General features: G+C 46.9%; 1 protein-coding gene across 1 annotated transcript in view; it reads right to left on the bottom strand.

The window, feature by feature from the left end:
- The window catches only part of Rras2 (RAS related 2), a 70,171-nt gene extending 54,411 nt beyond the window's left edge, over positions 1 to 15,760 (bottom strand). Inside the window, exon 1 of the mRNA XM_085692936.2 lies at positions 15,381 to 15,760. Coding sequence (XP_085549062.1) covers positions 15,381 to 15,488 — 108 coding nt within the window. The 5' untranslated portion in view covers positions 15,489 to 15,760. The remainder of the gene's footprint in view (positions 1 to 15,380) is intronic.
- Positions 15,761 to 16,022: the final 262 nt, after the last annotated feature.

Genomic DNA, 16,022 nt, shown 5'->3' with positions numbered 1-16,022 from the left:
CATGTCTGCATTGACATTCTCAATGCCAGAGAAATGAAAGAAAGCAGCAAGACCAGGTTTCCGGCTAGGCTACAGAGGACAAGTCCCTCTCAGAACACAGAAGAAAATGATAAAATCCTTAAAGTTGCTGGGAACAGCAGCACAAGCCTGCACTGCACTCTTGGCTACCGGAGGATTAAGTCAGGCGTCTCATCCTCTAGAGGTCAGACTGGCTGACCCAATAACAAGACCTGAGCTCAACAACAAAACCCATCATTAATGCTGGCTCCAAGGAAGTAGCGCAATGTCGGAGCAAAGTCCTGAGCTTGATCCCAGCAAGGTCTAAGACACAAAAATGTTATAGGTCCTTTTCTTTGACCTTTAACCTACAATCAAAAGGACGTACTCAACTTTCTCCAGTATAAGTTCTCTAAAACTTAAGGGGCTGGGGACTAGATGGCTCAGCAATTCAGAGCATGTATCAGTCTTACGGAGGACTCCAATTCCGTCCCCAGTCCCCACTTGTGGCAGCACACAAATCTCCATTGCTCCGGCTCTAGAGGATCCAACACCCTCAGCCAGTCGACACAGGTACTTGCCGTCACTTGTGCACAGGCCCATATACAGATACACACGCTTACACAAAATTCAAAAAAATAAGTCCAAAAGAATTAAGAGGATACCCAAACTAAAATTACAATGTTCCGAGTACTAAACACAATCTAAGAAAAAATAAAGTTAGCTTAAAAGAAAAACACTACAGTGAGAAGCAGGTGAACATTTACCTGATTGCAGAATAATGAAACCAACAAAAGTTTATATAGGAAATCATGGAAAAAGATAACAATATTCAATGTGATGGCATACACATACACGCACGCACACGCACATACACACCTCCCCAACCTCTTTCTACTTGCTCCAATGTTGAAAGATGAACAGTAAAGGATTTAAAAACTTGAAAGCTGGGCTGGCATTGTGACTCAGTGGCAGAGCATTTGCCTGGCATGGGCAAGTCCCTGGCTTCAATTCCAGCATGCCAAAAAGAAACCTGAAAACCTTCTAACCTCTCTCTAAAAATCATGCCTCTCTGCCAAAAATCCAGGCTAAGCAACCACACTAAACTTCTCAAGTCAAAATCTTGACAGTCTAAAAAAGTAAAAAACAAAACAAACAAACAAAAAAATCCCTGAAGGTCAACTCGTCCTTCTAAATCGAAACAAAGGACAGTTCAGAACCCAGGAGGAGCATCTCTGAGCATGGGCCAGTTCTTGACTTCCAACATCAAGAATGGTTCTTCATAAATAAATATGTAGTCTTCTACGCAAAAGCAAAAGTAATTAATTACCCTAGAAGAAATGGTTTCATTAAATAGTATGATGATTTAGAAAAGTATCAAGTTTGTGTCAATGTTAAGAAAACATTGCCAACATTTAAATCAGACTGAGATAGCTAAGATCCTAGCCCTATTTTAGACACTTTCACCAGACATCCAGAAAAACCTGTCTGCTACCAAGGCAAATTTGACAGACTTTCCTCGAACGGAGTAACGTAGAACAGTATGGAAGAAACACTGCACAGCCACTGCAGGGACAGCCTTGCATTTCAGAGTTAACAGAAAAAGATAAATACAAAAATGGAGAAGAAAATCTTCCCAGGCTTGAGAGTGTTTCAACACTTCCCCAGGCAAGCTAGGAACAAAGAAACTTTTAGTGGCATCCTGAGAAATGTTTCCACTCCAATGAGAAGTGGGTCAGGCACACAGGGAGAAGTTACTTCTGCAGGAGAGAAATCTGACGGAGCCAGATACAAGCAAACAGTTTTCACCATTTTCATCCATCTGCCCTCGGCCAATTGCCGTCACCACGCAAAGTGAACGCAACCTTACACAGTCTCATTAAAAGCCGCTGGGAGTTATTTAAGGCATGATTCCCCCCAAGGAAAAGAATAAAGAATAGTAGCCGAGCGGTGGTGTCATGCATCTTTAATCCCAGGATTTGGGAGGCAGAGACAGGAGGATGTCTGAGTCCAAGGCCAGTGTGGGCTACAAAGCAAGTTCCTGTACATCCAGAAGTGTTACATAGAGAAATTCAGTCTCAAAAAACAAAAAAGGAAAAAAAGAAGAAAATGGAACGGAAAGGAAAGGAAAAGGAAAGAATAAAGTGTGGCTGGACTGTAAGAGAAAGGTCACAGACGCAGGTCACTCACAGGTGCTTATTTATCACACCCAAGGTCCTGGGTTCCCACCCTCAGCAGCGGGAGTGGAAGGAAAAAGTCAAACGAAGCATAAAAAAACTAACAGTTGGAAAACCATAATTAACAACATACATACTCTTTATTCTGAAGTGATGAGTATGAGTGTGTGCCTATTCTTCTATATGTGCAGACAACGTGTGCGATGTCCACCGAGGAAAAAGAGGACACAGGAACCTCCGGAACTGGTGTTACAGGTGGTTGTGAGCCTCCCCATGGGAGTTCTGGGGATGGAACCAGGGTCCTCTGCAAGAGCATCAAGGGCTCTTGATGGAGTCACCTCTCCAGCCCTCAATACACTACGTTCTTGAAGAATGTTGAATGGACTGCGGTGGTTTGAATAAGAATGGCCCCCACAGGCTCACACATTTGAACATCTAGTCCTGAGTTGCTGTAAAGTTTGACTAGGATGAGGAGGAATGGCCTTATTGGAGGAAGCGTATCACTGAGGGCTGGTTCAGTTCTCTCATTCTCTCCCTCCCTCCCCCCTCCCCCTTTCTCCTCTCTCCCTCCCTCAGGATGTAGCTCTCAGCTACTTTCCCAGCACCTCAACTGCCTGCTGCCATGTTCTCTGCCATGATGATAATGGACTAACCCTCTGAAATTGGAAGCCAGGACGCAGTTAAATGCTTTCTTTTAAAGAGTTGCCTTGGGATGGCACACACCTTTAATTCCAGCACTTGGGAGGCGGAGGCAAGCCAGCCTGGTCTACAGAACGAGTTCTTGGACAGCAAAGCTTACACAGAGAAACCCTGTCTCGCAAAAAAATAAAAGCTGTCTTGGTCATGTTGTCTCTTCGCAGCAATAAAACAGTGACCATGACAGAAGTTTACTGAGACATTCTAAAAATATACACACAGGCACGGGCACACATACACACGCACGCACGCACATAACACACGTGCATGCATACACATACACATGCATGCACACACACATGAATGCACACACGCATGCACGCATACATGCAGGCACACGCATAAACACTTCCAAACACTGTTGGACACATAGACAACTTTATGTCAGCTTTAAAATGAAAATTATTTGGGTGACTGTCCTGGTTAGGGTTATTATTAACCAAAGCAACTTGGGGAAAGGGATTTATTTAGCTTACACTTCCACATCACTGTTCAAAACAGAAGGGAATCAGGACAGAAACTCAAAAAGGGCAAGCACCTGGAGGCAGGAGCTGATGCAGAGGCCATGGAGGAGTGTTGCTTACTGGTCTGCTCATTTTGGTCTGTTCAGCTTGCTTTCTTATAGAAGCCAGGACTGCCAGCTCTGGACCTTCCTCATTGATCACTATATAACAAAATGCCTTATGAGGCTGAGGAGAGGGCTCAGTGATTAAGAACACTGACTGCTCTTCCAGAGGACATAGGTTCAACTAATTCCCAGCACCCACATGGCAGCTCACATCTGTCTGTAACTCCAGTTCCAGGGCTTCTGACACCCTCACACAGACACACACGCAGGCCAAACACCAGTGCACATGAAATAAGAATAAATTAAAAAGAAAAAGAAAGTACCCTACAAGTTTACCTACAGTCAAATCTTAGGGAGGCATTTTTCTCAGTTGAGGTTCCCTTCTCTCTAATAACTCTACCTTGTGTCAAGCTGACATAAAACTAGCCAGCACACTAACCAACCCCTGGTCAACTTGACACAAAAACACATCCCTGTCAAAGACACAACCTTTCTTTTTTTTTTTTGTTCATCCCCAAGATCACAAATAAAGAAAAAAACTACAAACTTAAAAAGTCCCAGTCTTTAAAAATTCAGTCTCTTCTTAGAAAGTCCAGTCTCTCTTTTAAAATCTAGTATCTCTCAAGAATGAGCTCCCATAAGATCAAAGATAAGTTAAATTTTTTTTATTCTTATTTCTTCAAATCAAATCGAAACAAACACCAACTGTGTAAATATCAATGTCCAATATGCTCATGATCTGGGCGCCTCCAAGAGGGCTGAGTCACTTCTCTGGCTTGGCTCTCTCAGCACATGTCTGTCCTCTAAGCTTGGGCGACCCCACCCCACAGCTGCTACTGTTCCTGGTGGTCACCCCATGGTACTGGCATCTCCAAAGCTGGGCACCTTCACCAACAGTCTCTCATAGGGTCTCTTCGTGGTGCCCAAACTCAACTTCTCCACATGACCCCTTCAATCCTGGGCTTTCACCTGCCACTGAGGCTGAACCCTAACCAATGGCCTCTCCTGACCTCTCACAGTGCCAAGCCTCGGCTGCTACCCATGGCCACTTCTTGCCTTCAAAACCAGTAACACATGGGTGACGTTTACACTACCAAATTCAGCTGCCAAAGCAAGGTTCGACCTTGGCCACAGGTACGACGCTGGAACAGAGTTTCTGTGTGCCGGCTCGGAAGAAACACTTCCAGATTTCACCCCAATGGCGCTGGTCTCTTCTTAATCACTGACCATTTCTCAGCTCCAACTAACCAGCATCAATTGTCCCAGCAACACAGATGCTTCATTCATTTCAGTGGAGCTGGTCTCTCTTGATTCTTCAGTCCCAGTTGACCAGAACCACAGAATCGTAATTCGAAATAGCAAATACGCAATGGTCCTGATAGTCTTTAAGTAATTCTCAAACTTCCCTCGGGACCGCTACAAGCCAGACCTCCATCGTCTATAATCCTCTCAGCGCTAGTTTCTTCCAAGCTCCCAAAGAATAGCTCACCAAACTTTGAACACTAAACGGGTTTCCTCACCAAAGTCCAAAGTTCCAAAGTCCATCCACAATTCTCCCCAAAACAACAGGGTCAAGTCTGTCACAGCAATACCCCCCTCCTGGTACCAATTTCCACCATAGTTCGGGTTACTATTGCTATGATAAAACACCGTGATCAAAGCAACTTGGGGAAGAAAGGGTTTATTAGGTTTACGCTTGCAAATTAGTATCCATCACTAAAGGCAGTAGAACATACAGGAGCTCAGACAGGGCAGAAACCTGGAGGCAGAAGCTGATGCAGAGGCCATGGAGGGTGCTGTTTACTACTTTCCTCCCATAATTTGCTCAGCCTGCATTCTTACAGAACCCAGGACTACCTGCCCATGGTGCCCTTCCTCATTAATCATTAATTACGAAAATGCCCTACAGGCTTGCCTACAGCCAGATCTTATGGGGGTGTTTTTTTTCTCAGTTGAAGTTCCCTCCTCTCCAATGACTGTAGCTTGTATCAAGTTGACACAAAACTAGCCAGCACAGTGGCTTGCACCTGTAATCCCAGCACTCAGGAGGCTGAGTCAAGAGAACTCTAGTTCAAGGTTTGCTACATAGTAAGTTACTGGCCAGCCTGGGCTACAAAGTGAAAGAGACCCTATCTCCAAAAAGTAAATTTAAAATAAACAAACAAATAAAGAAAGAGAGAGAGAGAGAGAGAGAGAGAGAGAGAGAGAGAGGAGATAAAAGCTTGTTGTTCATGAGGATTGCCTGTAAGCACTGAAATCAGAAGGGAAATGAAAAATAAATGCAATAATCCTGAACGGCAAAGTACTTCTTTGAGGGTTAATTATTCTTACAACAATACACAAAAGACAAAGAAGTGCATTTAAAATACTGCAGTTTCATACATTTGGCTGTTTAAAATAAGGGGAGTACATTTAAAGGAATGGGTGGAAGTCAGGAAAAAAAGAAAGCTAAACCCGCTATGGGCAAGTGAGATGGCTCATTGGGTAAAGGCACTTACTAGCCACCATGCCTGATGACAATCCAATCCTGGAGCACACATGGTAGAAGGCAAAAACTGACTCCCACAAATTACCTCTCACCTCCAAATGCATGCCATGACACACACATACACACACACACACACACACACACACACACGTAAACAAAAGTTAACCCTGCTCAATACTTTCATTTTTCCATATACATATTTTCCAATAGTATTTCCAATACTATTATTTCTATTTCTGGTTAAGCACATTTAAGAAGATAAATGATTTTAAGCTAAGTCCCAGTAGAAAAAAAAAAAGAATACACAAAGTCATCTACACATCAAAAGACACTTGATACAAAGAGGGGAAGTCGTTAGAATAAACAACTTGGCCAAAGTGTGTACTGGCCTAACCTATGCTTACCAATCTTCCTCTCCTAAGACATCAACTACAAACTTAGAAAAGATGTCTTTAAACAGAAAAGGTTGACCCCCTTTATGGCTTGGCCTGGTTGTATTAGGCATAATCTTGTTTAGTGCCCAGCTATTCTTTAACTAGAACTTCATTGGCATAACCAAACAATACTGAGCATCGTAAGTGCCAGTGAGGTGGCAATGCCTAGTGATGTGTTAGCCAGCTTAGTGCCAGTTAGTATAACTCTGGGCAGGGCACCTCCCTAGGATGCCCCGGGGACTGAGTGTAGGAGTCTAACTCTGGTGGGGCACCTCCCTAGGATGCCTTGGGGGAAGTCTAACTGTGGCAGGGCACCTCCCTAGGTTGCCTTGGGAGCTCACTGTGGGAGTCTAACTCTGTGGCAGGGCACCTCCCTAGGATGCCCTGGTGTTCCAGCAATTCTTGATATCCAAGTGAGGTCAGCCAGGTCCCTCCTGTTAGAGAAATACATGTTGACTAAGTTAAACCCAGCTACTTTCCCTCCATAGCCCACACTGGCCAAGACTCAGGATCCTCCGACTGCAGCCTCCCCAGAGCTGGGATCTCCAGCATGCCCCACCACATCCACCATCGCACTTACTAGTTTTAACATCCATTTATGGTTCTTGTTTAATCATTATGATTGCCAAATCATCATTTTCTCCGGTTCTGCTACTTTCTGTGTGTTTATTCATTCATTAGTCAGAAGTCTGCTCAGTCACTTATTCGTCATGTACTCACAGATCAAGTTCACGCTTTCTTTTGAGACAAGGTCTTGCCAAACTCATGATCCTCCTGCTGCAATATCCCCCAGTGCTGGGATTAACTGCATAGATTCTTTATGGGCAATAAGCAATTGTCTCTCTTTAATGATAACACCGTCCCCAACTCAGCACAGAGGAACTCTCCCAGGCTGGCTTCTGACTTTTCTCTGACAAATTCCCATCTTGTTTTGTTTTGATTTTGTTTGTTTTTTCCTAAGGACTTCCTTAGACTGAAAGATATTCCAAGCTCATCTTGTGTTTTCCTACCCCAGCCCTGGAATCAGAGGTTTCTCCAAAGTCCTACCCTTTCTGCAGTTCTCAATGGAGCCGGAAATGAGCTGGGGTGTGCTCAAGGGATCGGCATGCATAGGCATTTCTGGGTCTATAAACTTTTCAAACTGTGAGTTCAGGCCAGTATCCTCAATGTCAATCAAACATCCGAGTTCATTTTAACCTCTGCCCTTCCCAAGTGTGCAGCCTCCCTCTCTACAACAGTAAGACAATGACCCCTATAAACATTTGCATATTTGCTAATATAATATACAAAAGTATATTACAGCCACAAGCTGTAAACCAATTCCTATGTGAAAAAAGAAAGGAGGGAGTGAGGAAGGGTGGGCAAGACGGAGGGGGAAGGGACAGAGCCCATCAGCGAGCTCAGTGTTTGCTTCATGTTCTTTTCTATCCTGAGGACACAGTCCGAACACTGGGTTCAGAAGTTACCTGAAGCATTTCTCCTGGTCCTTCCAATGTGTTTGTGGCTCATCTGACAGGCTAGTTCTCTTGTTTATCTGTATCCCATCTTCTGATCTTTGTTTCTTGGGACAAGATCTCACGTAGCCCACACTGGCCTTAAACAGCCGGCCCTCCTAACTCTACTCCCCACGTTTGGGATCACAGGAGTGTACCCCCCATACCTGGCAGTACCCCACCTTAAGACGTCCCTTTTCCATCATCGCTCCATTGCATTAGTGTTTGCTACTTACATACCGAGGGATTAAAACATTGACATGGTTCCAAAAGTCAGAAAACGGTACTCAGAGGATCCTTGTCCCCTTCCCACCACCACTTCCACTTCATTTCTACTCCCTCTCTGGGTACCAGTCCCTTCGATTGGTGTGGGAGAATTGTCTGTATTCTGTCAATCATGTTTTAGTGAAACGCTGATTGGCCAGGCAGGCAGTATAGGCGGGAAAACCAGACAGGAAGTAGAGGTGATGCAATGAGAACAGGAGAATTCTGGAAAGCAGGGAGGTTCCTCAGACATTCCTGCGCAGGCCACCGAAGAAGCAACATGTAAGCTGTCACACTGAGAAAGGTACTGAGCCCGTGTGGCTAACATAGATCAGAATAATGGGTTAAGATAAGTCATAAGAACTAATAAGTAGCCTGACCTAATGGGCCAATCAGCTTTATAACTTATAGAGATCTCTGTGTGATTGATTTTTCCTTGGGACTTGCCGGCTGTGGGGTACTGGGCAGGAACAGATATCCCAACAAGCCGGCCTGCCTTGTTACATTCGATCTCTCATGCATCCTTGTGTCCTGCTTTGGTTTTGTCTCCATGAGCAAATTACACCTTTATTTTCTGAGTTCCCACCCCCCCCCCCGGTACACTAGAACAAGAGATTTTAAAAATGTGTTGAGAATGTGGTGTATGTATGTGCACAGGAGTGTGGAAGTGTGTGTGTAACAACTGTGTGTGGAGCCCAGGGGCTGAGGTTGGGTGTCTTCCTTAATCACTCTCCATCTTACAGTTTGTGGCAGGGGCTCTCCCTTGAGCCCAGAGCTCAGGGACTCAGCCAGTCTAGCTAGGTAGCCTGCTCCTGAGAGCCGGACTCCAGACCCGCATTGCATAGCAAGGGCTTTGCTACTGAGCCACCTCCTCAGCCCCCAGGCATTACTACTGAATTTTTTTTTCTATATGTATGAGTGTTTTCCTGTACATGTGTCTGTGCAGCATTTGTGTGCCTAGTGCCCAGAAGGGCCCGTCGAATCCCCTAGGAACTGGAGTTACAGACAGTTGTGAGCCACCGTGTAGGTACTAGGATTCAAAACCAGATCTAGGGAAGAGCAGCCTGTGCTCTTAACCCCTGAGCCATCTCCAACCCCTTGTCATTCGGGGGGAGCGGAGGGGGGGGGACGACAGGGAGACATTGTGGTGCTCTGAAAGAAAATAGCCCGCAAAGGGAGTGGCACTACTAGGAGGTGTGACCTTTTCGGAGGAAGATTGTTACTGTGGGGGCGGACTTTGGGGTCTCTTTTGCTCAAGTTTCCCCCGGTGTGACTTTTAGTTGGCTTCCTGTCGCCTGCCTATGAAGATGTAAGACTCTCAGCTCCAGCACATCTGCCTGCACACTGTCATGCAACCTGCCATGAGGAACTGAACCTCTAAAACTGTAAGTGAGCTCCCACAATTAAATCTTTCCTTTATAAGAGTTGCCATGGTCATGGTGTCTCTTCACAGCAATACAATAAAACCCTAACAAAGACATAGGGAGGCATGATCTCCCTATGGCAGCCCTAGCTGGCCTAGAACTCACTATATAGACCAGACTAGCCAGCAAATCACAGAGATCTACCTGCCTCTGCCTCGCTAGGATTAAGGGTGTGCTCCATCATGCTGTCCTTAACTTGTTTCATAACCAATGTATCTTGAGGATACACTCCACAGTTCACTGGGACCTTTCTCAATCATTTTTAAAGCTGTACGCTTTTCTGGGGAACACAACATTTTATTCTGCTAATCTACTTTGTGGGCGGCTTCTAACCATGTGTAATTTACAATACTCTCACAGCCTTGTGCATGTGCGTTTCCATGATGCTCAAAGTGGATCTTTAAACTTCTAGACTTAAGATTGAGTCAAAAGGTAAGCACGTAAATAATCAAATACCCAACGACTGTCCCCTAATCACCCAGGACAAGGCACTAAGAAAAACACTCTGTCATGGCAGTGCACACCGGAGGAGCAACAAGAAGAGCAGGAAGCCAAAATCCTCCTCAAACACACAGCAAACTCCAGGCCAGCCTGGTGCATAAGATCCTATCACAAAATAGTTAATTAAATAAAATCTAAAAGTTGTCTGGATGAAGTGGTACATACCTTTAATCCCAGCACTCAGGTAGGCTAATCTCTGTGAGTTCAAAGCCAGCCTAGACTACAGAGTGAGTTTCAGGACAGCCAGAGCTACATAGAGACAGTCTTAAAAAAAAAAAAAAAAGTCAAGTTAACATGCAGAGATGCACAGATGAGGTTTGGTTCTCTCCTTCCATCATGTGGTTTCCAGAGACTAAACTCTGAGGCAGGGCTTTGCCCACTGAGCCATCTCACCTACTCTTGCGTAGCTAACTCCTAACTACGGCATGTCTCTAAGATGCAGCAACAGAACGGCATTGATGTTAAAGGTATAGCCTTGGCACGTGGATCAGGTACCTGCCGACACAAAGGACTCCAGAAGTGTATCTAGGATACATGCCCTTGGAAAAGATACGGAAAAGGCATTCCCCAACAGGCAATTTGTAGGAAGAAACAACGTTCAAGTCAGGGTAACAATGTCTCAAGACTAATAGCGGAGGATGAGAAACAGAAGCGGAGCACGAACCTGCAATCAGAGGCTCATGAGGCTGAGGCAGGAGGACCTCAAGGTCCAAGCTAGCCTGAGCTATATCATCTGAGGCCACCTAACCCCTACACAGCTGACAAACAGGTAAGTACAAGGTAAGGACGCTAAAAGAACAGCCCCAGGATACTTTGTGTCTTTAGATCCATGAAAACATATACAATCTCTTCTCAGGGTTGCCAGAGAAACCATAAGTCCCAAAACTTAACGCTTTCATTTTTTTTTTTTTGGTTCCTCTCTTTGTTTTCTACAACTGGGAGCTGAACCCAGGACCTAGCAAATGCTGAGCACATGTGCTTTAACTATCCTGACAGGACAGCAGAGAGAGCAACGTGTGCCATCCGACTCACTGAAACAATGGACCGCAAAGAATTAAAACTTCCTCTGGGAATCTCACATTGGGAGAAGAGAAAGTCTGGAGGCGTGGTGTCAGTCAGAAGAGGAGTGTGCAGCCCAGGACAAGATTTCACATGATTCTGACATTATCAGACAATCTTAAAGGACAGGTTGGAACTGACGACCACATCCCGACCAGGCCTTCTTAGCTATGCATGCCTCTTTCCTTCTATTTCAATTCGAACCTTATGGCAGTATCCCAAAGACAGACTTGGGGATCACTGGTTCCCTTTATTTGATCTTCTTCCCAATGCCATGTTCAGTAAATTTACTTTCTCTGCTTTTCACCATTGCTTGTCTCTTTAGCTGGTGTATGAGGAGCAACAGGAAAAGCCTTGCTTGTCTGTGCTGTCGGAGACCAGGCTTGGACCCTAGAGCAGCACCATTAGCACTAAGCTAAGCCTCAGTCCCGTCATTTCTTAAAGTCAGGTCCAAATTAATCTAGTTTCTCCAACTCTAATGAAATCAAGACTCACCGGCTAAGTACCTCGTGGTAAAGGGGGGAGGATGGGGTGGAGGTGGGAATGGAGAACACTGAAAATAATGGACTACATTATGGATTAAGGAAAAACTACAAATTTTGTTTTGGAAGAACATCAAGATACTGAATCGCCACAAATAAGGTGATCACTGACTCCCCCAGTCACGGCTGTGCCGAGTGGTTTGATTTGCTGGCATTTTATTTACTCTGAAAACCCTAAGCACTCTGTTATGCTCCCTAGAAAAGCTAAGAAACCAGACTAAAGACATCAGCCAGTCAGGACACAGAAGAACCGCAGAATTACAAAGAGGTGGAGACCTGTTCAACAAAACTCGGTGCTTTAGAGATGAATTCAAAGCCCTAAAGAAAAGATGGGAGTTGAAGAGACACCCCCACCCCCAGTTACCTGGGCTGGAAGAAACTCAGACACCCACCCAACTCTCTGCCTTCCACTCCATGTCAAAATCATGTCCTAACCAGAGGTTGCTCACCACTTAGGTGTTCTAGTCACCAAAGGAATGTCCTATGTTTTTCAAAAAAGTCTGAGCAGCCAGGCTGGGTACAGACCTGTAATCCTAGTTACCTGAGATGCTGAAGCAGCAGCATCAGTAGTTCAAGGCTAGCCTGGGCTACAGAGCTCAAAACTATCCTATGAACCTTAGCAAGATTCAATATTTTAAAAAATAGTAAGTTTTGGGGCTGGAGAGATGGCTCAGAGGTTAAGAGCATTGCCTGCTCTTCCAAAGGTCCTGAGTTCAATTCCCAGCAACCACATGGTGGCTCACAACCATCTGTAATGGGGTCTGGTGCCCTCTTCTGGCCTGCAGGCATACAGACAGACAGAATATTGTGTATGTAATAAATAAATAAATGTAAAAAAAAAATAGTAAGTTTTAAAGGGATGTGACCAATGGTACAACACTGCCAAGATCCTGGTTTTGATCCCCAGAACCTGGTGAGGTAGGGGGTGGGGACAGCTGGAAGTGGAGAGAGAACTAGAGACACTGGAAGGCCATCTACACGGGCACGCCCCTTTCATGGGGGAGGAGGACGGTGAGTGTGGTGTGGGTGTGTGTCTATGTGCGTGTAGATAGAGATGATAAATTGTGACTTTAGTTCCATGATCTAAGGTCGAAAGAGTAATGGGTGTAGCCTTCCGATGAACCGCACATTGTCCGAAGCCCTGGATATGTTAATTCACTTGACTTTCACGACTGTTTAACTTTATTACCCCGCTTAGGGATGACTGGAAGCCAAAACACAGACAGGTTAAGTAACTTACAACACACTCAGAGGAGTGGCGGAGTCTCCACACAGGTGCTGTACCTCCTTCCTCCTCACCAAGTCAACCTCAGAGCCTATGTTCCTGTTTCACCAGCACCGAAAGCCCCAAGTCACACAAGCCTCCCCCACTCCCGGCTCCCCACACATCTGCCTCCTCTTTCCAGTCTGGCCTGTGACTCCCCACCCTCATCATGGTCCCACTTACAAGGTACTACGGATCAGAGGCAGGATTTCCCCAACGTGGGACAAACCACTCTATACTGAGCTACATCCCCAGCCCCACGGTGCATTTTTAAAAAGATTTATTTATGTAATGTACATTGGGGTTTTGCCTGTATGTTTGTCTGTGTGAGGGTGTCAGATCCTCTGGAACTGGAGTTACAGACATTGGTGAACTGTCATGTGAGTGTGAGTGCCGGGAATTGAACCCACGTCCTTTGGTTAAGAGCAGCCAGTACTCATAACCACTGAGCATCCCCAGCCCCTACAGTGCATTTTTTAAAAAGCCTTCCCACGTCAACTTTTTCAAATCTGAATTCCCTTTGCATCTAAACATCTCACACGCTTACGGAAATGGCTACTATCAACAGAGTACACTCTGTGTGCTCAATACGCTGCTAAGATTGTCCTTCTAATGGAAAAGTTAAAAAGGATGTGTGTGGAGATCTATTTAACTAACAAGAAAATTGAGACTCAAAAAAGGTTGAATATTTTGGGTGTCATTTTCATAACCAATAAAGAAAAGGCAGACCGCTCAAGTCTGTGGGATTCTAAGCTCACTCACGGTCCTTATCTGTACCATCACCACACACGTCTTTACTCACTTGGTCTCACTTTAGAGCCCTGAGGTAAGTAGTCCAACAAATGGATTGGGAAGGTCACAAGGAAACAGTGATTACCTGGAGTGTAAGAGTTTCTAACACTATTTCTCAAATACCTTAACTTATGGAAGCAATCACGGTCAGAGAGTCCCTCCCTCAGGAAACGTAAATGCTTCCGATTTAAATCTTCTAAGCAATGTTATCCAAGAGTTCTGGAACCCAGGATTGTCCTCTGGCTTCTGGACTCCCTCCAACCAAAGCCACCAGAGAGAGTTAGCTGTGACTTGTTTTGCTTTGTCAGTCACTTAGACCGCTCTCTTGGCCCCAGGCAAAAAGCAACTCGCTTATAAAGCCTTGACTAAGTCGGGTAAACTTAAAGCAATCTCAACTTCTCAATTGGCCTGACCCCCACCCCCACTCCCATCCCGAGTCAAACTATCACTCAGTATGTCATAAGGTAGCTCGTGATATAAACACTCTCTCTGGATACAAAGGTTTAAGCAACACATTTTAATTCCATGGACTATCACAGGAGCGATTATTGTTCCTTTCCTCGATGTGAAAGCTGACAACCACACTTAGGTTATGGAACTGAGACTCTTAATGACACTATAAACATCACAGCTTATAACAAAACAAAATTAGCTATTCAACTCTACCTAGTCAACAAATGTATGAAACAGGGGACAAAAAAAAAATATACTTTGTTACCCGCACTCTTTGACACAGTAAAAATACCTTCTTTGTTACTTAGCAGGGTACCTGTGCTCTCCCAACATATGCCACGCCTTTCAGGATGACAAAAGCAAAGAGATCTGCAGTTGCTTTTAAAAACAAAAAAGAAAAAAATCACTCGGACCTCTTAACCAAGAATAAAGTCTAAGGATGAATTTCACCTCCCTTTTCTTTGACACAATTCGACTTTCCTCCTCCAGCAACCAAAGAAGGCGGGGGGGGGGGGGGGGGGGGGAATCCAATACAGAACTCACACTCCTTTCCCAGCTGGGTTCAGCCCAAACTTCACCTAAGCGCGAAGCAAGCAGGCACCGGGAATTCCAAGGAAATGGTCTCGCCCCTATCAAAGCACAGTTTTAACTTCCTCGAAACCATTATTTCCCTAGGGCACGATCAAACACTCCTACCCGGACGTACCACCTAAGAGACTACTTGTAAGAGAAGCTCAAACACACACAAAGAGAAAACACTGTTGGGAGCCGGCGGCGCGGAGCCGCAGCTAAGTAGCCTGGGCTATCGCGGCCACCGAGGCAGGCGCAGGGTCCCCGCTTCGGCCCTGGGGCAGGAAGCCCCGGCTCCGCCGCGCGCGGCTGCTCCCCGCGGGCTCCCGCCCCGACCACAGCGATAAGGTGGAACTGCGCTTCCCACCCGGCCAGCTCCGCCCTCCGGGCCACATTCCTGAGAAGCCCGAGTCCCCGGACGCCGCGCCGGGCGCCTGGCGGGCAGCAGCGCGGCGCCGTGGCCGCAGGGCAGGAGAGCAGCGCCCGCTCCTCACTGTTCCTGCCCTGCCCTCGCAGTCGCGCGCCCTGGCCCCGCGCAAACCGCACCCGCGCGCACCGCACGCGCCGGAGCCCCGCACCCGCGCGCCCCGGGCGGGGTCGCCACGGCCACAGGTAGCGCCACCCCGCCACCGCCAGCCCGCAGGCCCGCTCCAGGCACCTGGATGAACTGGATGGTGAGCGCCGACTTGCCCACGCCGCCGCCGCCGACCACCACGAGCCGGTACTTCTCCTGGCCGGAGCCGTCGCGCCAGCCGGCCGCGGCCATCGGGACGCCCCGAGCCCAGCCCGGCCGCCGCGCGCCCTAGGCCCGGCTCCGGGGACGAGTGCGGCCGGCTGGGCTACAGGCGGTAGGGCGCGAAGGACCCGTGGGTGGCCTGAAGGGCCGCGGAGTGCAATCCCCCGGAACGGCTGGGAGTTGCCCGAGACGCGGGGGAGCCGGGAAGGCGCCGGGGCAGAGGACGCAGCGGCCAGGGAGCGCGCTCCTCTCCGCGTTTCTGCAGCGAAGCCGAACGCAGCCGCCAGCACCGCTACAAATGGCCGTCTGGGGGCCGGGCCGCCGGGCTGGGGTGCTACATATGCATGAGGGGGCGGGGCCAGGCCGCGCCCGCCCTGGCTGAAGCTCCGAGCGCACTAGTCTGCAGACCCCCGCGGACCTGCCTCCAGGAGCACACGGAGGCAGAGAGAGAAGAAACCGGGAAGACTCACGGTGGTAACAGTAATTGCATAAGTCAGGGATCGTGTTCATGAAAGAAACAGCCTGTGTCGGCGTGGATAGAAAATAGAAATGTTGTCATATTTA

The sequence above is a fragment of the Myodes glareolus genome, chromosome 7 (assembly GCF_982192425.1).
Source record: "Myodes glareolus chromosome 7, mMyoGla1.1, whole genome shotgun sequence".
Classification (NCBI taxonomy): domain Eukaryota; kingdom Metazoa; phylum Chordata; class Mammalia; order Rodentia; family Cricetidae; genus Myodes; species Myodes glareolus.
The sequence above is the reverse complement of the archived record's forward strand: the minus strand, read 5'-3'. Positions and strand labels throughout refer to the sequence as shown.